Below are 21,416 nucleotides of genomic sequence, written 5' to 3' on the forward strand. Positions count from 1 at the left end.
TCCAACCCTGTTCCGGGTGACTCCATGCAAGGCGGACGTGAAGTAGTAGTCACAAGTAAACAGACAATCAACTGTGGAATGGACACGAATGGTCCGAAGCTGGAAAAGCAGCTCACAGGTTGACTCATGCAACGCAGATGTGAAGCAATAGTCAGAAGGCCACATTTATAACACACAATTTTCTGCAAGTGCTTCACAGGAATGCAAAAAAAAAAAGAAAAAAGAAGTTGTGTAGTCCATTGGTTCTGGGCTGGAATAACGATTCACAGGTTGCCTCATGCAACACAGACGTGAAGCAGTAGTCAGAAATTGTCTTCATACCGCCCAATTTTAGTGAAGTGATTTATCGGAGAGCCCAAATGAAGCGCGGCTCAAAGTCCGACGCTTCTGGGTTGGAATCGCAGTGCATGGCTGGACACGCCATGCAACACAGATGCGAAGCCCGGACAGACGTCGTCGCTGTTGTCAGGATTTTGAGCTCATCTTGCGAATGCCGCTGTGTGTTTTCTCCACAGCTGATCGCCAAAGGAAAAAACGCTTCGGAGCTGTTTCCCGCCGTGGTGAAGAACGTGGCGAGTAAGAACATCGAGGTATGACATCATCATTCTTTTCCCTGCACCGGCACCCTCAACCGTACGCCATCAATCACATTTTGTTCCCAACGTTGATTGCTTTGTTTTGGTTTTGTTTGTCAGCTGAAGAAGTTGGTGTACGTGTACTTGGTGAGATATGCGGAAGAGCAGCAGGACCTCGCCTTGCTCTCCATCAGCACCTTCCAACGGGCCCTCAAGGTAACACTTGCCACAAGGTGGCGCCAACACACTGGCCAATAGGCAAGTAGTGCAGGGTGAGATGTATTTGTGGGGACTGGTTGCCATTTACAATGAACAAAATGGCCACCAGGTGCTTTATTTTACCAATACCAATTGCTCTGACAGTGGAACGAATGATCAAATTGAAAAATGCAAAAAAAAATTAAAAATCACTCAATAGCGCCACCTAGGCATGCTATACCCTCCATTCATTTAGATGGAAAAGTGCAACTATGATAGTCAGTTGGTATACATGCACAATTGGCATGAATATATTTGCAATGTCCAGTGGGCGGTGGGATTCGAACCTGCGACCTTCTGCTTACTGGACAATGCAATTTACCAAATGCGCCACTGAGCAGCTGGCAATGACGGTCAGTCGCACGTATGGAAGTGGGCGTGGAAAGCGGGACTTGGAAAAAGTTCCGTGTCAGTCCCGTTGAAAAGGAATGGCGGAAAAGTTGATATTCGACGTTCAATTGTGCCAAAACGGAAAGTCATGCGGAATCGCACCGTTGACACCCCGGAAGGCGGGAATTTTTCAAGCAAGTTGAAATTCGAACGCTGCCAATTAAAAGTGTTATGGGGGAGTTGTTTCACGGCAAAAAATTGTGGCCAATAAAAATCACAATAACGTGTGGCGATGCGTCCCACAATTTAGTATTTTTATTTAGTTTGCTTGCATTGTTGTTTTTTTAGCTTGAGCCTCAGTTCCCACGTCAAAGTGGGGAAAAAAAAGAAGCATCTGTTTTTGTGCAACAGGACCCAAACCAGCTGATCCGGGCCAGCGCGCTGAGGGTTTTGTCCAGCATCCGCGTCCCCATCATCGTCCCCATCATGATGCTGGCCATCAAGGAGGCCGCCGCCGACCTGTCGCCTTACGTCAGGAAGACGTCTGCCCACGCCATCCAGAAGCTTTACAGGTGCCGCCCGCCCGCCATGATTGTCCTTCAGCACCTTTTTGAGTTTGGACAGTTTGGATGGGCCCAAGCTTTTTCTTTTTTTCTTTGTTTTTGCAAGCATCTAATGTAGAGGCAATTCTGCAGCTGCATGTGTTTGGGAGGGAAAGCACTTTTTACGATCCTCACTCGACTTGCTAGTCACAGACCGATAACGTTTGTTTGTTTGTTTGTTTGTTTTTCAAGTCCGATACCGATTATAAGAAGTCAAGGAGACCGATGACTAATATTTCAAGCCGATATTCATTTGCAGTAAAAGAGAAAATATTTGTGTAAAAAAAAAACATTTTATTTTTTATTTTAGACATATAAAGAATTGACGTCTTTGTTTTAAAATTATTTTAAAAAATTGTAGGGAGCTTCCAGGATCATCAGCATGTGTTAAGCCACATTAAAAACTAACTCTTTGACTGCCAGACGTTTTCAGAAAAGGGATTGCCGTGGGTGCCAGCCGATTTAAGCATTTTTGACTGATCTTTCAAGGTCCACAGAAAATTATGTGTTTGGACTATGGAAACACACATACTACCAAATGAAAGATTGAACTCTCATCTTTCATCAGAAGAAAAAGTTTGTTTCTACCTTATTCCGTTTTTCAGTAATCAACAATAGAAAATGGTTAGTTTCACCTCTGTTTTGAAAAAAAACGTCTTTTAACGTCTTTGGCACTCCTCCATAGGATTTTACTAAACGTTATTTAACGTTTTTGGCAGTCAAAGAGTTATGCAAGTAAATAGTTCCCTAAAATTTTCTATTCTAATTAAAGTTTTCCAAAATTTCAACTTCATTTCCGATTTAAAAAAAAAAAAAAAAAAAAAAAAAGTGTCGGGAGTTCCCAGTGTCAGCAGAATTTTTTATGAAGTGGAAATTGACATAAATCCATAAATGAAATTGAAAAGTTCCCCGTATCTCACTGAGCCACAATTGCATGCCAATGTAGCTCATTTGGGGGTTTTGTCAGGGTTCCTAAAATGTTTCAAAAGACCGTTGCGGACAGTGAAAAATATGTTTGAATATGTTTAAAATGTCTTTGCGACAAGTAAAAACATCTCGCAAATCCTGATGACAACCTTAAATTCGCTACGTTCGAAAATCGGTCCCATTTTTGTCTTTTCCTCGATCTTGGCGCCATCTTGTCAAGGGTTTCATTTAGTCCGGCAATTGCTTTGTTGAATAGAAAAAGTGTTTTGGAAGGCGTGTTTTGCATATTCACAGTTTTAACAAGATTTATGCAAATTTCTGCGATAAACAGGGAAAAAAAATCGAATAAAGTGAGATGGCAGCAGATGAACTGTGGGTGAACTTTAAATGACCCCCCCCCCCCCTCTTTTCCACATTTTGCTCCTCAGCCTGGATCCCGAGCAGAAGGAGCATCTCATCGAAGTGATCGAGAAGCTCCTGAAGGACAAAAGCACGGTGAGTGCGGGCCACCAGAGGGCGCCACCAGAGGGCGCCACCAGAGGGCGCCACCAGAGGGCGCCACCAGAGGGCGCCACCAGAGGGCGCCACGCGCAAGCCTTCTTGCATTTGCCACACTTCCACGCTTTGTCGGTTCTCACACGCTCCTGGTGAAGCGTTGGTTGAGCCTCGTGCTCCCGTCCCACCCTTTTAAAATTCGTCACACTCTAACCTCTTTCAAAAGAAATAAATAATAATAACTAGAGCTGCGAGCAGCTATAAAAAGCCCTCGCATGTTTGGGTACTGTTACAAAAGACAAGGACCGTCTAAAATGTAAATGTTTTTGCCAGGCCTTGTGTATGCAAAGTTCCATTAAAAGGCCGAAAATGATCAAAATCAAAATGGCGGACATCCTGTTAGGTTCAGCATATGGCGCCAATAGACTTTTTTGTAGGTCGTAGGCTGTTCCATATGTGTGCACATTTTCGGGCCTCCAGCTGACCAGGACATCTACTTAGTCAATTTATTCCAGGGAACTAAATGTACAATTTTCAATGATTGTTTTTGAAATCTGGTATCTTACTACTAACAAATGAATGCAAAACACCTTCGACAGCTACTGTGAGTTAGCATCGATGCTGCAGTAATTACAAACCCTCAAACAAGTGCTACTTGAATGCACATGGAGCAACAATGCATACAAACGGACGCAAATACGAGAAAGAGACAAAGTATATTTCAAAACAAAATGTTCATCCCCAAAAAAAAAAAAAAGGCAATTAGCACAAGCAAGGGTCGAGGAACGCTATCAGGTGAACACCAGGTAACACACACACTTACCTCCTGACGTTTACCTTTACAAATGTGCCTGCTTGTTTAAATGGCTGAGAGACACGAGGGGGGGGGGCGGGGGGGTTGTTTTTAAAACAAAATGGGACGGCGCGGCGACGGCGGAGTTTGTGCAGCTGTTTTAACGTGATGGATCTATTATGTCGCCATTACAAGATAAATGATGGATCCCTCCCTGCGCTCGCCTTGCCAAATTGAAAGTAGAGCAAGAAAGGAGGGGGGGGGGGGCTGCCTATGATTAGGGGCTAGGTGGGACGGCCATTAATTTAAGAAGGCGGGGGTTGGGATGGGGGGGGGCATCGTCCAACCCGGGATGCGCCATCCATCAAAAAAGAAAAAAAGATTGCGTTCCGTCCCGTGTTGTCTCTGACGTGATGACCCGGCAGCCCCCGCCTTCCCGTCGGCCTAATTAGAATTCATGGCAAAACAGATTCAAGGAAACACTCATCATTTCCCAGGAAATGTATTGTTATTAGGAGAGCCATTTGCTTAGGGTGATTTTTTCCATTACCGCCTTGTCATAATGCGGTGGCGGTCGGGCGACCAGGTGGCGCCTCAACCACGCTGAGCGGGGGGGGAGTTGGGGGGGTTGGTCTGTCACTCTTCTTGATGGCGTGGGGAGTTTACCTTGTAGCTTGAAAGTTGGACGGGAGCTCGCCGTCACGCCAAGGCTAACACACTCGACACGCGGCCGATGCAGTCCATACGATGACCCCGCATCTGCACACCCTTCGTCTTCTTTTTTTTTTATCCCACCCGCTTTGCTTTAGGAAAGTCGGCTAGCATATTGCTAACACCTCAGACGGGCTAACTAACAGCATCGATGCAGTCATGGTATAACCCTTTTCGAGGGGAAGTTGTATAAATCAGATTGATTATTATTATTATAAACAAAAAATATTATATGCACACCATCTAGTCTTATTTTTACTATTCTATTTTTTTAAGTTATTTTTAGCTACTTGACTCAGGGTTATGCACAAGAATTCCAATGTACTTTTTTTTTTGTTTACCTGGTTTTGATTTGTACACATGGCAATAAAACTCTATTCTGAAAATCCACCCGACTCAACTCAGCTCAACAAAGTACTGGACACGGAACAGAAATCAGTCATGCAGTAAAGAGAAGTGAAACAAAAAAAGTATCATTAGACTGTAAGTGTACAAGTAAATAAAAATGAATATTAATTAAAAACAAGTATGTGACTAATAGAATAAGTATCAAATTAATAAAACAAAATACAGAAGACAGCACTTCAAACGCCTCTAAAATCTCCGTAACATTCAGGAAAATCGATCATCAATTTAATCAATTGATTACTAAACATTACTGTAATACTTCATGTAATGACATTCAAACATTCCCCCCTCAAACAAAATCAGCATTTTTTTTTTTTTGCAGATTTTTCTTTCTAGTCAAGCAAATACTAACGGACAGAAAGTACTGTGAAACGGTAAAGCGACCCCCCCCCAAAAAAAGTTTTTATTTTATTGTATTTTAATTGATCCGCTGATTTAATTGTTCTTCCGTCTTTCGTTTTGCCAAATATCAGAATCTCTCAAAATGCATGTTTGTCGTTCCCTAGAAGAAGAAAAAACGCAATCAAAAAAACGATGGCTTATAAAATCAGTGATATAGCGGGGGTGCAATCGTGATGTGGTGGGGGTTCGCTCCCAAATGTCCAGGGACCGTTTGTGTTTCGTCAAGCGTCTCGTGGATGATTTCAAGTGTGGATGGAGTCTTACTGAATGTTGAAAAGCGTTAATGGATGACTTATAGTATCACGGTAACGTTTTTTTATTCTTAAAAAGAAACTTAAAAAAAAAAACACCCGCCATCTGCAGAAAACAACAAGTAGACCTTCAACAAACTCAATTATGGAGTTGTTTTGCTTCTTGGGGAATTGCTCATACAATTGCTTTGATTTGTAGGAAAGGTATAATTGATGGATTTTCTTCTCACACTTGTGCAAATGACTCCATTTAAACTTTGAAGTTCTGACCGACCCCCCCCCCAAACCCCCCACCCCCAACCATAATGATCCGCTGGCTGCAATCAAAGTTGAAAATATGTTTGCCGGCATGAGGGCAGACTCGTTAACAGTGCTTTCTATTTCCCCCGAGTGCCCCCACACACTTATTTTTGGGTTTTTGGTTCTGTCCAGCTGGTGGCGGGCAGCGTGGTGATGGCCTTCGAGGAGGTGTGCCCGGATCGCATCGACCTGATCCACAAGAACTACCGCAAGCTGTGCAACCTGCTGGTGGACGTGGAGGAGTGGGGGCAGGTGGTCATCATCTCCATGCTGACGCGATACGCACGCACGCAGTTCGCCAGCCCCTGGAAGGAGGTGGGTCGCGAACCCCCGCTGCACAATTTGCAATTTAGCACAAAGATTGGGAAAGGAAACAGTGCTGTCTCGACACGTTTGCTGTCTTCACGCATCGCGATGCATATGAAGTCGGGACTATTAGCGGCGTGCCAAAATAGTTTCTTTTGAGGAAAGTGCGACAACAATAGAATGTTTTCTTTTTTAGCGAAGGGCAACATGAATTGTTTTCTTTTTAGGAAAGTGCAAAAGCCGTAGTTTATTTTTCTGTGGGGGAGTCAAACATCAGCTGTCTTCTTTTTTGGAAAAGTGCGACAATCAATCAATAGATTGTCTTTTTTGGGGAGCGAGTGCAGCATAAATTGTTTGTCTTTTGGAAACGTGCAACATCAGTAGGTTTGTGTTATTTCGTTCTTTATTTATTTTTTTAGGAAAATGCGAATCATTTTTTTTTTGGGGGGGGGGGGACTTTTTTTTTTTCCCCTCCATGAAGTGCAACAAAATGATCAGTAGATTGCCCTTTTCTTTTGGGGGGGAGGGGGGGGGGGGAAGTGTAACACATGATCAAAATATCATCAGTAGTCTTGGATTATTTTAAGAAAGTGCAATACAGAAAGTTTCTTCCGTTCTTTGGAAGTTGCCAAAAAGAGTTGAATGTGTCAGATGCCGTTAGCACACTGCTAGCTAGCCGTGACGTCCGCTAGCCGTGACGTCCGCTAGCCAGAGACCGAGCTGCGCCGTTTATGCTTATAAAGTGAGTCCGTTTCACTTGCGGTCACGCACCGGTTTGTGTACCGTGACCTTCCTCACCTCCAACATTTACTTTGAATGGAGCAAGTGTGGACAAGCTCAGAAATGGAATGTCATTGTTTAAACGGAGGATTTGACAATAAGAAAAGTGTGGTAAGCGCCTTTGTGTGTTTGATGTGACTCTCAGGGCGCCGAGTTTGCGGAAAATGACGACAAGGCCTTCTACGACTCGGACTCGGAGGAGAAAAAAGAGTCGGCGGAAGCGCAAGCCTACGTGATGGTCCCGGACCACCGGCTGCTGCTCCGCAACACCAAGCCGCTGCTGCAGAGCCGCAACACGGCGGTGAGTCGCCGCCTCAAGTGGGATTCGAGGGGTTCCGCTGCCACGCAAACTGCATTTCAACGGCAAAAAGTCTAAAACATAAAAACATACAAAAACGTAAACATCACACATCGGTTGTCTGCGTTTTGGGGGGGAAAAAAATGTTTACAAACGATCAACCATCCCCGCTTCTCAGCCATGATGTATTCCTGGATGCCATTTTGTCTAAACACGAAGCTACGCGGACAAACTGCGAGCTGTCACAAAATGGCGGCACGCGCCGCGAGCACGTTTCCATCATGCGGCAGCCTCAAGGTCCTCTCGCCGCGTCCCAATGATTACAAATGGGGCCCACACTGCAGGTGTTTTTCTTTCGCCGCCGAAAACGTCCTCCGTCTTCATTGATGTCTTTCCACCGGCAGGATGGACAACGTGTCCCGTTTAAAGCTGAGAAGAAAAAGGATTTATTTCCTCAACGCTCAACATCAAGTCATCAAACACTGCAAACTTATGTTGACATGCAAAACGCGCTTCGTATTTGCATTCGTCCAAATGGTGCTTTTAATGTCTGCAAGAAATCTTTTCTTTTTAGGAAAGTTCAGCGTCAATAGTTTATTCCTTTGGGTGTTGCGCAAGATCACTGGGGGATCTTTTTGGGATTGGCACATCAGGATTGGACTTTTTGGATGGTGCGACCTATCAAAAAATCTAACATTAGTTTGACTTCTTTTTTAGGAAAGTACAACAAACAGTCCTAGTTTGACTTCTGTTTGAGAAAGTGCAACATCGATAGTTTGTCTGCAAAGTTCAAAATCAGCATTTTGATATCTTTTTGTTAAAGTGCAACATCAGTCGTCTTCTTTTGTGCGATGTCCGTCTTTTTTGGGAAGGATGCAACATCGATAGTTTGTCTTCCTTTTGAGATCAACAACATCAAAAACGAGTCATTAACAAAGTGAAGAAGGCCCTGAAAGCAACACGTGAGCGAGTAAGCCTTTGCTGTGATTTGAGGTGGTGATGGCGGTGGCTCAGCTTTACTGGCACTTGGCGCCCAAACAGGAAGTCAACGTGGTCACCAAGTCGCTGGTGCGTCTGCTGCGGAGCCACAGGTAAGCGCCCGAGCGCGCGCCCACCCCGTCTTCGCTCCCCCCACGGGCAGCCCGTTAAACGCGCTTGTCTGGCGTGCCCGCAGAGAGGTCCAGTACGTGGTCCTCCAGAACATCGCCACCATGTCCATCCAGAGGAAGGCGAGTGCGGCTCGGGGGCTCGGCCCGGGATTCAAAGGCGGCGTTTTTGATTTGTGCTTTTCAAATGCAAACAGGGGATGTTTGAGCCCTTCATGAAGAGCTTCTACGTGCGATCCACGGACACCACGCAGATCAAAACACTGAAGGTACCAAATGTGCATGTCCGGTACCAAGCCACGTTGACGCTATTCAGTGAAACGATGTTTTCAGCTGGAGATCCTGACCAACCTGGCCAACGAGGCCAACATCGCCACCATCCTGAGAGAGTTTCAGGTTTGTCTCGTCGCCAAAGACCTTTTGGGGTCGCGCCATCCGCCTTGACGTTGTCCTTCTGCCAGACCTACGTGAAGAGTCCAGACAAAGCCTTCGCGGCGGCCACCATCCAGGCCATCGGGAGGTGCGCCGCCAACATCGCGGAGGTGACGGACACCTGCCTCAACGGGCTGGTGCTGCTGCTCTCCAACAGAGACGGTGAAGTCAAAGACCACGTTTGTTCTTGCATCACTTTGGGGCCGTCGAGCCAAATGGGACCTTTGTTTTGTTTTCTGTCACGATAACCCTGCGCGTGCGTGTGTGCGTGCGCGCAGAGGGCGTGGTGGCGGAGAGCGTGGTGGTCATCCGGAAGTTGCTGCTGACTCAGCCCACCCAGCACAGCGACATCATCAAGCACATGGCCAAGCTCTTCGACAAGATCACGGTGCGATTGCGCGCGTCGTGGGTGTGACCGTTTGAGACACAGACAAACGTGATGCCGCCGCCCCCTCCCGGCAGGTGCCCATGGCTCGGGCCAGCATCTTGTGGCTGATGGGCGAGTACTGCGAGCGCGTGCCCAAGATGGCTCCCGACGTGCTGCGCAAGATGGCAAAGTCCTTCACGGCAGAGGAGGACATCGTCAAGCTGCAGGCCGTCAACTTGGCGGCCAAGCTCTACCTCACCAACTCCAAGCAGGTTAGCCGGCATGTCCGTGGCGCTGACCGCGTGAAAAGAAGCTCAGCCACGGCGGTGGCCTGACACATTGTGGTGCGAGTCTCTCTTGCGACCAGTGCGCCGTTTTTTTCACTTCGGCAAACACAGACTTGCATCATCAAACTGGACTCAATTCGATGGATTTTGTCCAATCTTGTCTCTGCTAATCGGTCACGTGTGTGACACTGTCATGTGACACGCGGTGACACGCCCCCTTTCAAATCTGCAGACATGCAAACATGCACAAACACACAAACAGACAAGAGGCGGATTCGCGGTGAAAGGTCAAAAAGTCAATTATTTGCAACGCAACACGAATCCAACGGCTTTAACGTTCCAACAATAATGTTAATCCAACGGCTAAATAATGCTAGCTAACTTGCTAGCTCATAGCATGAAGCCATAGTAGCCTCTTGTCGATATCCTGTATTTGTCTGTCAAGTTGTTTTTCATCAAAAAGATGAGAGGAAATTGGATGTGAAATGCTTTGACATCATCTGCGGACAAAAAAAATACAGGGCTAAAATGATTGTCCGGACTAAAACTAAATCTAGATGAATAAAATGATGTTTTCTTGGACTAAAATGCTCGATTTCTAGTCGACTAAAAACGGGATGAGGCGGATCAAAACTAACAAGCGTGATTGAAAGTGAACTACATTTCAAAATGGCGGCTCAAATGACTACTGCTTGCAAGTGAATGCCATTGGAGCAGTTTCCGGTTCTGCTCGCGTCCCCCCCCAGACCAAGCTGCTCACCCAGTACATCCTCAACTTGGCCAAGTACGACCCCAGCTACGACATTCGGGATCGCACCCGCTTCATACGCCAACTGATCGTGCCTAGCGACAAGAGCGGCGCCCTCAACAAGTACGCCCGCCGCATCCTTTTGGCGCCCAAGCCCGCCCCCGTGCTCCAGTCGGCCTTCAAAGGTACTTGCCCCCGAAGCGCCGCTTCGGCGGGATCCGCTCCAAGAGTGACGAGCGCACATTTTGGAAGCATTTTGTCGACGTTTTGCTTCCAGATCGCGATCGTTTCCAGCTGGGAACGCTGTCGCACAGCCTCAACAGCAAAGCGCTCGGATACCAGGAGCTGTCGGACTGGCCGGCGGTGGCGCCCGACCAGACCGTGAGAAACGTGGAGGTCGTTGAGTCTGTAAGTTAACCATCCCACCGATCCCTAATGGGGGGAATCCATTCTCAAAACTTTTTTTAAGAAGAAGCTTTCCATTGAAATGATTAGAATTTACAATTATATATTTTAGTATGTAAAAAAAAAAATAATAATACAAATTATATTTTTATTGACTAAAACTAGACAACAAAATGATGTTTTCTTGGACTAAAATAAAGACAAAAAATGCTAGCTTTATAGTCTAGTAAAAACGGACTAACTATGTTAAAAACTAACAAGCGTGATTGAAACTGGACTAAAACTGTGACTACATTTAAAAAAAAAAAAAAAAAAAAGTCTTCCTGGATGATTTCTTCTGCAGCCCGACTTGGCGTCAAACGAATGAGGCCTGGAATGTCTCTTAAGGCCTGACAGCTTTTTCAATTCAAGACTTTTTTTCCAGTGGAGTAAAACGTGCTTCCCGGCGTGACGTTTAGGTCAACGAGTGGGCGCCGCTCGTCGGGCAGGTCAAGTCGCCCGAATCTGACGACAAGTTCTACTCGGATGAGGACGCAGACAAAAAGGACCGAACGTCTGACAGCAGCAGCAGCGACGACAGCAGCAGCAGCAGCAGCAGCAGTGAAGGTTTGTGTCGCAGCTCATTTCACTGATGCTGTCGAAAAGTGTTGTTGTTGTTGTTGTTGTTAAATTGCATGTTTGCAACTCGTACTAAAAATGTCCAACATGGCGCGAGCGGGAACACGGATTGCTTCCATACAAATGTGCGCAATGTTGTGCATCAGAGTCTGAAAGCGGCAGCGACCAAGAGGACGACAGCAGCGACGACTCCGATAAGAGTTCCACCGATTCCGGGAAAAGTTCTGGCCAGTCGGAAAAGAGCTCCGACGGATCAGAACAGAAGAAGAAGAAGAAGAAGACGGCGGCGGCCAAGAAAGTTCAGGCGGAGAAATGCAAGCCCAGCACAACTGACAGGTACTCAAAAAGCCCAAATTGGGGAAAAGGAAGGCCAGATGTTCCTTTCCTTACGCGTCGCCTTCATCATCAAACTGCCAGCTGTTCTCACACACACACACACACACACACACACACACACACACACATAAACATGAAGGGGACATCATCTTAAGTCATTTTTTGCAAAGGATAAAGAATATATGCCGGTTCGTATTATGTTGTCTGCCGTACATTGTTCAAATCTGTTGCTTAAAGGCTGACCGTAAAATCCTGTGTGTAACTTATTTATACGTTGTTGTTTTTTTTTTTAATGTTTTTTTATGCTAGAGCATACAGAAGGTTTTGATGCAGCCTTTTCAACTGCAGAGAATGGTTGAGGAAATGGTAGTTGTTACAAAAACGGCCAGCAGGTGGCAGCAGAGTATAAGAGATCAACCAGGGCCATGTTGCAACAAGCTCTTTCCCCCACTTTTCAACAGATTTGTGAATAATGATGAAACGTCGCTATATTCCAATGCTAATTGCTGCAAAACAGAAACAGATACAAACGTACTTTTTTTCCAGATGAAAGAAGAGACTCTAATCTTTCTTTTGGGAGCTTCCATGTTTTTTTTAGCAATCGAACACAATATTCAGAATATAAAATTTGTCAAAATCCAGTAAACCAGCCGGGAGCGAAGGGGGTTGCTTCAGTGAAAATGGCTGCTGGGAGTGAATGAGTTAACTCATTCACTGCCATTGACGACTATAAACGTCAACATTTTGTTTCCACTTTTGTTAACAAGATTATGAAAACCTAGAATTTTTTTTTTTACATTTAGAGCAGATATCAAATTAATCGTGAGTTAACTAGTGAAGTCATGCGATGAATTACAATTAAAAAAAAAAATGTAATCGCCTAATTTTGAATCTTTTTTTAAGGAGCTAATCAAGCTTAGCGGCCGTCCACGTTCCCACGGCTACCGACTCGCGATTGGTCGCTTGGCCGCCTGCTGTTAGCAAAACGTGCTGCCCGACTCGTGCCGGCGCTCTTTTCAAAAATGGCCGTCCTCCACGCAAAGTGGCACCTGCGTTCCGCCTGACCCGCTCTCGCCATTCGCCGGCGCAATTAGCACAGCTCGCGCCGGCGTGTAGCAATTAGCGCCGCCCCCTTCCACAACAAACGCGGCACAACGCCCTCATTAGGGCCCGGCCGTTCCAGCCTAATCAGGCCCGCCGTGATTTCCACGACTTCTTCCTGTTGGCCGCAAATGAAACGCGTTGGCCAAATGAAGACTGGCTTTTCATTTATGGCCCAAGTTAGAGAGCCGCTTAGCGTCGCAGTTTCCCCTCATTAATTTCACAGCCCAAAGTAGCGGGCGGGCGAGCGCAGCCGAGTAAACACTCATTATCGGGACAAATTGAAGAAAGACGGAGCCAGCCGACCAAACGGGACGGCGGCGGAGAAATGTAACTTTCAATTAGACTCGTAAACAGATTGATCTGTTTTTTTTTTTTGCCTTCTTTGGATTTTGACGGGAATGCTATTTTTCTTCGTTTTTTTTGGTTTTCCAAAGCTGAAACGGAATATTTGCTTTGCATTCGTGACATTTCCCGTCACTTTTCCTCGTCCAAGCCGGTGTTAAAATGGCGGCAGTCTCGAAAAACATGATGACGACATAAACATCATTTGCAGACAAACGCAACTTGCCACGATCGACTCTTTTTAGAAAAGATTTGAATGAATGTGCAAATGAAGTCAATTGAAAGATAAACGATATGAAAAGGACACATTTTTACTAGTAGTTAAATGACAAATGAATAAAAACCTGCTGGTTACTGCACGGAAGTGGGCGTGGAAAGTGCAACTTGCAAACATTTTGATGTCAGTCTTACTGAAAATGAAGGAAAAGTGGATCTTTAACGTTCAATTGTGCAAATACTGCACGTCACGTGGAGTCGGATCATATAACGAGGCGGGAATTTTTGAAGCTATTTGAACGCTGGAAATCAGGAGTGTTTTATGGCAAAAAAGTCTGGCACATAAAAATCACAAAAACATTTGCTTGCTGTTAATATGCTGAAATCAGAGGATTTGGACCGTTTCAAATGAAAAAATAGCACCAAACGATGACTCGATTATTCAGATAATTGTCCATTCGTTTGAGAATGGATCCCTTGTCGATGACTCGATGAACTTTGACCGCTCATAACGCAACGGTTTTCTTGCCGCCCCTCGTTGGCCTTTCAGCGACTCCGACGAAAGCGGCGACGAACCCGCGGCGGAAAGAAGCAGCTCGTCGGCCGCCAGCTCCTCGTCAGAACCCGACTCGGACTCGGACTCGGAATCGGTTTCTGCCGCAGAGCAACAGCGGAAGAACGTCAAGTCCAAACCCAAGGTAGCGCTTGTGCTTTTTAGCATTTAATATTTAGAAATAATACATCTGTTTAAAAACATGACGTCTTCCTACTTAACCTTTTTATCATCGACACGAACTTGGCAACGTTGATTTGCTCTCTTGTAGGTGGAAAACGAGCCCAAGAAGGAAGAATCCTTGCTGGATCTCGACGACTGTGAGTTGAGTCAGCATTAATAAACATGAACTCATTGACTGGCAGCCATTTGGACTGAAGCAACCCCCTTCACTCCCGGCTGTTTTACTGGATTTGGACCGATTTTTCAAGGCCCACACAATATTGTGTTCTATTGCTAAAAAAAAACCGTGGAAGCTCCCAAAAGAAAGATTAGAGTTTTTTCTTTCATCAGGAAAAAAAAAGCATGTTTGTATCTGTTTCTGTTTTGCACCAATTAGCATTAGAATATAGCCAAGTTTCATCATTATTCACAAATCTGTTGAAAACACTGGGGAAAAGAGCTTGTTGCAACATGGCCCTAGTTGATCTCTTATACTCTGCTGCCACCTGCTGCCCGCTTTTTGCAATAACTACCATTCCTTTAAGCGACCTTGTCAGTTCAGAGGCTGCATCAAAACCTTCTGTATGCGCTAGCATAAAAAAAACAACAACATTAAAAAAAACGTATAAATACGTCTTTGGGAGCATGGTGATATTTGAAATAGAACATATTTATATGTTTTTGGGAGCAAATGCGCCTGAAAGTCAAGTCAAAGGTGTCCCAGGCTACAGTAAATGTGCAAAAAAATTTAGCAGCTGCAGTTCCAGCATTTAACTCTTGTTAAAAACCTTCCAAGCTGTTTCTTTTCAGTATTGAAGAAGCAGAGCTAGCAAAAGTGAGAAACTACAGAAAGAAAAGTAGTACAAAAATGTGTGATTTTCCCAAAAGATGCACATTTGTCACATCATCATGTTTGTTTTTTGTCAGTTTTGCCAGCGGCCACAAACACGAGCAAGTCCTCGACGCTCTCCTCCAGTTTGCTGTCCGACCTGGAAGGACTTTCGCTCTCTGGCGTCTCCGCCGCCAACACGCCGGTGAGCAAGTGTGTGTGTTTGTTTATGCGTGTGTGTTTTGCCGCACTGCAAAGAGTGTCAGGCAACACTTCCTCCATCAAGGTGTGCCGAGAGCGTTGCCTTCCTGGCGGAGGCGGCCAAATGAGCTTCTCCTTCCCGACGCCAAAATATTGACCTTTTCTGACGCCTTCTATTTACGGCCCGTCAGGACGCCGCCCCCCCGCCCCGCCCGTCTCGCCCGTCTCGCCTGCACCCTTGAACTCTATTTGGGCTGGCGGGCCGTCCTGGCGCGCACGTTGCCTTCCATCGCTCTCTCGTGTATATGTGATGGCCGACCTTTCCCGCTGTCTCTCGGCCGCCGTGTGTACTTTGTATCCCGTCTCCTGCTCCCAGGACGGAGCAAAATGTCCACATCATTCTTCCTTCCCCCCCCGCCGGCAGCAGTGTGTGGATTTTCCACCTCGGAGCTTTCTTCGCGCCAAGACACGTCGCCTAACAAAATGTAAAAAGTGTACAGTGGATGTTGTGGATGGACGAGAACAACTCGAGCTGGGTTACAACGTCATCATCTGCACGATGATTTGTATCCGTGACTACTTTGAAGTTGCTGTTATGTGTGCCCCCTCCACTTTAGAACAGCAATTGCTATGTAACTAGTGAAAATTCAATAAGGGGAGGGAACACCAAAAAAAGAGACTGTAATCTGATCCAGAGTGGTATTAAACTCCCTGGTGGATTGAAAAAGTCTACACACCCCTGTTCAGATGCCAGGTTTTTGTGATATTAAAAATGAGACCAAGTTAAATAACTAAATGACACAATTAATGTGACCTAAAACCAGTAAAAGCCCTCTTATTTATTTTGATTGAATGTATTTAATACATACCTGGCAGCTGACGCCCTTTAAAGTGCCTCTGATTAACCCGCAATCAAGTTTAACTGCACTCGTAGGCTGACATTTTTTTCAACGCCGAATCGTGTACCCTGGATTATGTCGTTCCCGCCAAAATACTAAATGCAAATAATTATTTAGCATACTTGTGCTATAATATTGCTGCAGTTATTTTTATTCAACTCTCTCAAAGATTTCTTTGTTTTGGAACTGATTTGATCTCATTTTGTTCTCACTTTTTAAACATAAAATATGAACAAAAACTGGCATTTGAAGATGTCGTTCCTTCGTAAGAATCCACTTTGTCGATTGCCGCCACTCGCCATGTCAAGTTCCCTTTTTGGAGCAACGTTTTGACACGTAGTCTTGAAGTCAATCAGTCGTCTGCGCAAGCGGCAAGTACGTCCGTGATGAGCAAAGATGTTTACGCTTTTTTTAACGACGCCGCCGTTCTCCGCTCGCAGGCTGACACTCGGCCCTCCGACTCCTCCCGCCCGCCGCTCGGCATGATTGACAGCCGCCGAGCGGGTGGAGGCCGGCCAATAGAAATGCAGATTACGGCATCTGATTCCGAGCCAATTCTATGCATGAATACGTGATGTGCGGAGCGGAGTAAATAAGTTCACCTTTCGGTGTGTGCGCGCGCGCCGACTGGCCGCGGTGTCATTTCTATTTGTGCTCAATCTGCCCACGGAGGCGGCGAGCCGGTCTCAGCTGAGCGCTCGGGCCCTTTTAGAGAATTACGGCATGCTTATCAAAGGCATTTAGATTAACCCCGGTCGCTGTCTTTGACCCGCGCCACAATCTCACGTTCCCCGGCTGCCCTCTAATAACATTTTGACGTTGGAATCTCTCACCGACGCCTCCTCAAATCCCAAGCGTCGCCGCGGGCCTCTCGCAGCGCTCGTCCTGATAGTCCTTCATTCATAATTAGTTTGCCCGGGCGGCGACTGGGAGGGGGAAATTGAACTGTCACTGGCATTTGACCCCAACACCGCCAGAAGAGGGCCATCATAATTTGTCCATTTGGTGTCCATCAGGCCCCCCCGCCAGCCGCCATGGGTGCCCCCGGTCCTCCTGCTGACTCGTAATTAGACCTCGAGTCGGAGGGCAAACCTCTCGCCGCCACTCAAACGGCGCCAGATTGACTCTGGCCAAGGATGGACAAAACAAAAAACTGCGGTGTGGAAATAGCTTGTTGGACGACTTTTGAGAAATGTGCCATCATTTCTTTTTCAATTGTTTTCCTTCACAAGAAACCAAAGTCGGTGCCTTAAGATCAGAGCTGCTGAAGTTAGTCGATTAGTCGCAGTCAGAATTGCCAATATTGTTTATTATGGAAGCTTTTTTTTTTCTCCTCTCAAATTGTTTTCCATCCAAGTAAGACTAGATGCGACCTCAGCTTAGCTTAGCGATAGAGTTACGGGGAAAAACCTCTGGCAAAGGAAGTATTAATTTGACAATCAAACAGGCCATTCATGGCTGGCCGCTCGTTACGTTAGCCGCTAACTAGAGGTGGCAAATCCAGGTCCAGAAAGCAAAATCCCTGCCACAGTTTGGCTTTCGCCCCTGATGCTAGCTAGCTAGCTCTCCAGCAGGTAAACGAGCACCATGGGAGCTAGCTAGCTAACACCTGAAAGTAAAAACACCCTGCCACAGTTTGGCTTTATACCCTGATGCTACCTAGCTAGCTAGCTCCCCAGCAGGTAAACGAGCACCATGAGAGCTAGCTAGCTCAATTTGCCACCTCTGCTGCTAACTAGCGGCTATTGTCCAATAGTGTGAGAAAGAAAGAATGTTCTACTTCCTTGACATGTTGTTTCATATTCCAGCAAGCCTATCAAATCACTTAATTGATTTGCTGCTAACAAATCAATGATGTACAAAAAGAGAGCTCAAAAGCCATGGTCGTGGCTTCAACTTGGCCGCTAACTCGGATGCTAACTAGCAAGTGTTTCCCAAACATTTATGAGGACGCGTGGATCTCAGGAGATGTTGACTTCTTTATTATAATAAGAAATAATAAAAGCAGATTCATGTGGTGTATTTGAAAGGAGCTGATAGCGTCTAATGGTTGCAGTTGGCTGCTAACTCGTTTTGCTAGCCTAGTTGCTAACTAGGCGTTAGTATCCCGTAATGTAAAATATATTCTTTACTGTCACATCACATTAATGTACAGGGTGTTCGGAAAGGAGCTCACTCATTTAAAAATACAAATGTCCTTTCCTCTCTTCTCCGTTTCTTGCAAATCTTCAGACCAACTTCTCCGAAACTTGTCATTTTTGACTATTTTGAGCGACTCATCGATGACCGTGTACATGTAAACATTGATTCGTTACACGGACGCTGAGATCCATCAAATAGTTTGACGTGACTCGACGAAGGACATACTGTAACTGTTGCTTAGCGTTAGCCATCTATTAGCGCTAACGTGTGCTGCTGGCAGTCTTGATAATTGATCATGTAAGAGCAGCTCATTTGCTGATAAATTGGCATAAATGAAGTAAGCCGGCGGCGAGACTCCAACTTCCATCAGCGAGTTCGTGCGCCAGGCTGCGGCAAACGTTTCTTTCATTCAATTTGCCGCCAAGGACTTTGCGCCTTCCCTCCATTAATTGTCATCTCCTCGCACCGAAGGGGACAATTAGGCCTGAAAGTTCCTCCTCGAGGGCGCGTCGACAAGCTGCTTCTTCTTTTTTTTTCTTTTTCTTTTTTTTTTTCCCTCCCGAAACCAGAAATGGATTGTCAATATAAATCTGCCCCCGCTCGCACCCCTTTCTTGTAAATGGGCCGTCATGCGCGCGAGGCTACGCGAGGCTGCGCCGGCTCCCGTTAGCCCTTTCGGATATGTCAGCGGGATTTTCAGGTCATTTGCCAGCGAGGCATCGGAAGCGCATCCTCGCCGGCCGCCGTTGTGAAGGTGACTGGCGGCGGGCGACATCCATCACGCCGCCTTCCCTTAAGTTGACGCATAATAGAGCCCCTCAATCACCGCCGTCCCTCCTTGTCAGCTCGCTTCCCCGCCGTCCGCCAAGAGGACGGCGGCGGGGAAGGAGGGGGGGGAGCCAACGCGGCTGACAGGGGAGTCAAGGTTGCATCCCTCGTGTTGCTTTTATTTACACTTGAGGTGTTGCGGCCCGCGCAGAAGAACAAGCGCTCACGCCGCCGTCAGACGTTTACTGTCCAGCGTGTCAAATGGGTGATGATAAGCTCTCGGGAAAAAAAAGGAAAAGCTGTCCGGCCTCCCGGAAAGCGAGGCGGGCGCTCGGGGGACCTTGAGGCGAGCGGCTAAATCTCCGGCCAACATTACGGCCGGCTTTATTGACACCGACGCGTCGGAAAGCGGCCCGATGAATTTGCTGCCGTGACGGTCGCTCGCGCTAACAAATGTTAGCTTGGGTTCCTTTTTACAGCGCCTCGGCGAGATTGTTCTTGGGACGGCGTCAAGGACTCGATCCTGCCGGAGTTTTCAATGACAGTTACTGAAGGTCTTGATGGTTCTTCGGGGATCCCGTTTCACTACATTAGACATTAAGGGGTGGGAATCTCATGATTGGATTTTCCGATTTTTGGGTCTGCCATTTGATTCAGGACCGATTTTCGAATTCAAAACGATTTGATTGACAATGATTTCAATTTAAAGATGAGCAAAGAATCGTCATGATCTACTCTGACTAAAACTAAGCTGTGCTGAATTACAACTTGGGGGGGCTCCGACATGAGTGCCCCCCTGGAAAGAAAGATCAAATAATCAGCCCCCCAATCAACACGAAACTGGACGAACATGTCTTTCATAAAGGAAGACATGGAAAAGTCTCTTGGAGCCGTCTCTGAAATGAAACAGGACGTCGGCCATTTTGCTTTGAAGTGGCCAAATTCACTCATTAATGCCCTTTGAATAATTAAAAAAATAATAATAATAATTGAATCATCCCCGACATCAAATTCTCCAACGAGCACAAAATGATGCGGACGCAAGAAAAATCTTGAAAGATGCGTTTTAGGTGCGCGGCTTAACAAAAGGGCCAAGTGAGCGATTGGTTAAAAAAGAAAAAACGAATGTGTTGACGTCTATGACAGAAAATGTGCTCTTAAGGCCAAGTGAAGACCTGAGAAGCGGCGAGCGCCTGCCGGCGTCGCAAAAAGCTTCACATCTGGCGCTTAATACAATTTCCCGCCATTGAAAGAGTAAAAGCTCGTCTTTCTATTCATTACCGTTCCATTCAAGTCTACAAAATCCGGTCCATTTCCGTCTGCCTGGGAGGACTTCTCTTAATTGGGCCGATGCTCGTTAATGAAGAGCTTTTTTCCCGGGGGTGCCACTCGAGTCCCGTGCAGTGCTGCTTTGTTGTTGTTTTAAAAAAAAAAAAAAGAAAGAAAAAAAAGATTTTTGATTTGTTTTGTCCTCTCACGTGCGCTTTTCCCTTCCCAGGTTAGCAGTCCGTCTTTTGGAGCGGCGCAAAGCTACGAGTTGCTTCACCACATGAGCGGCAAGGGCCTGTCTGCAAAGTACCACTTCTCGCGCCAGCCCTGCTTGTACCAGGCCCGCATGGTGGCCGTGCAGGTCACGCTGACCAACTGCTGCGAGCGCCCCCTGGAGGACATCCACGTCAGGGCGCGCAGCCCCGCCGGCCTCAACATTCACTCTTTTAACGCCATCGGTGAGTACGTACACCCATGGGAGCTCGCGAGCGCGCTAGCTAACTAGCACCGTTCGGCTAACGGCAAACGGTGGCAGGGTTTTGACTTTCCGGACCTGGATTTGCCACCTGTGGAGCGCTGTCGTGTGTTTTTGTGCTTAAGCCAAGCAAAAATGAGATTTCCGTCCCATTGGGAGGCGGCAAATGTCCTTCCCGATGGCGTCCCCTCATCTCCTTGACGCCGATGCATCCCAAGCTTGTTGTCATGCCTTGAGATTGAAGGCGTGGCTTCTTGCGCGCTCGCCGGTGGCCCGGCCTTGCCGTAGCCGTCGCTTCCACTCTGCCGGCATCCTCGCCACCCTTGTCACTCACAAGAAAGTCCCTCCCCTCCCCACAGAGCGCTTGGATCCCGAGGCCTCCGTGACCGTTTCCATGGGCATCGACTTCAACGACTCCACGCAAGCGGCCAACTTCCAGCTGTGGTAAAACAAAATAAATGCAATCCCACCCGAAAGCATTCAAAGATTATTCTCGCTTTTTTATTTTGGGCTCGTTTCTGCTTCCACATCGTTCGATTCCCATCGTTTCAATTTCAACTCAATCCAGCAACTTGCACCCTGGAGGATATGATTTTTCTCATTCCAAAAATTCTCTCTTTTGCCACCATTTCCACCCCCAAATTTCCCCTTCGTTCCAAATGGGAAATTCCACCTAACAGATTCCCATCGTTCCCATTTCAAATTCAAACCCTGACGCTCA

At 46.5% G+C, this 21,416-nt stretch overlaps 1 protein-coding gene across 1 annotated transcript in view; it reads left to right on the top strand.

Moving 5' to 3' along the window:
* The window catches only part of ap3b1a (adaptor related protein complex 3 subunit beta 1a), a 32,716-nt gene that overhangs the window by 4,765 nt on the left and 6,535 nt on the right, over positions 1-21,416 (top strand). The window contains exons 3-24 of the mRNA XM_077586275.1: positions 516-590; positions 696-791; positions 1,575-1,735; positions 3,121-3,187; positions 6,185-6,367; positions 7,284-7,439; positions 8,430-8,527; positions 8,611-8,665; positions 8,740-8,811; positions 8,876-8,938; positions 9,004-9,136; positions 9,253-9,362; positions 9,437-9,613; positions 10,375-10,561; positions 10,654-10,784; positions 11,240-11,387; positions 11,546-11,735; positions 13,948-14,095; positions 14,222-14,270; positions 15,040-15,146; positions 20,450-20,678; positions 21,055-21,139. Coding sequence (XP_077442401.1) covers positions 516-590; positions 696-791; positions 1,575-1,735; positions 3,121-3,187; positions 6,185-6,367; positions 7,284-7,439; positions 8,430-8,527; positions 8,611-8,665; positions 8,740-8,811; positions 8,876-8,938; positions 9,004-9,136; positions 9,253-9,362; positions 9,437-9,613; positions 10,375-10,561; positions 10,654-10,784; positions 11,240-11,387; positions 11,546-11,735; positions 13,948-14,095; positions 14,222-14,270; positions 15,040-15,146; positions 20,450-20,678; positions 21,055-21,139 — 2,720 coding nt within the window. The remainder of the gene's footprint in view (positions 1-515; positions 591-695; positions 792-1,574; positions 1,736-3,120; positions 3,188-6,184; positions 6,368-7,283; positions 7,440-8,429; positions 8,528-8,610; positions 8,666-8,739; positions 8,812-8,875; positions 8,939-9,003; positions 9,137-9,252; positions 9,363-9,436; positions 9,614-10,374; positions 10,562-10,653; positions 10,785-11,239; positions 11,388-11,545; positions 11,736-13,947; positions 14,096-14,221; positions 14,271-15,039; positions 15,147-20,449; positions 20,679-21,054; positions 21,140-21,416) is intronic.

Source organism: Vanacampus margaritifer, chromosome 14 (genome assembly GCF_051991255.1).
Source record: "Vanacampus margaritifer isolate UIUO_Vmar chromosome 14, RoL_Vmar_1.0, whole genome shotgun sequence".
Classification (NCBI taxonomy): Eukaryota; Metazoa; Chordata; class Actinopteri; order Syngnathiformes; family Syngnathidae; genus Vanacampus; species Vanacampus margaritifer.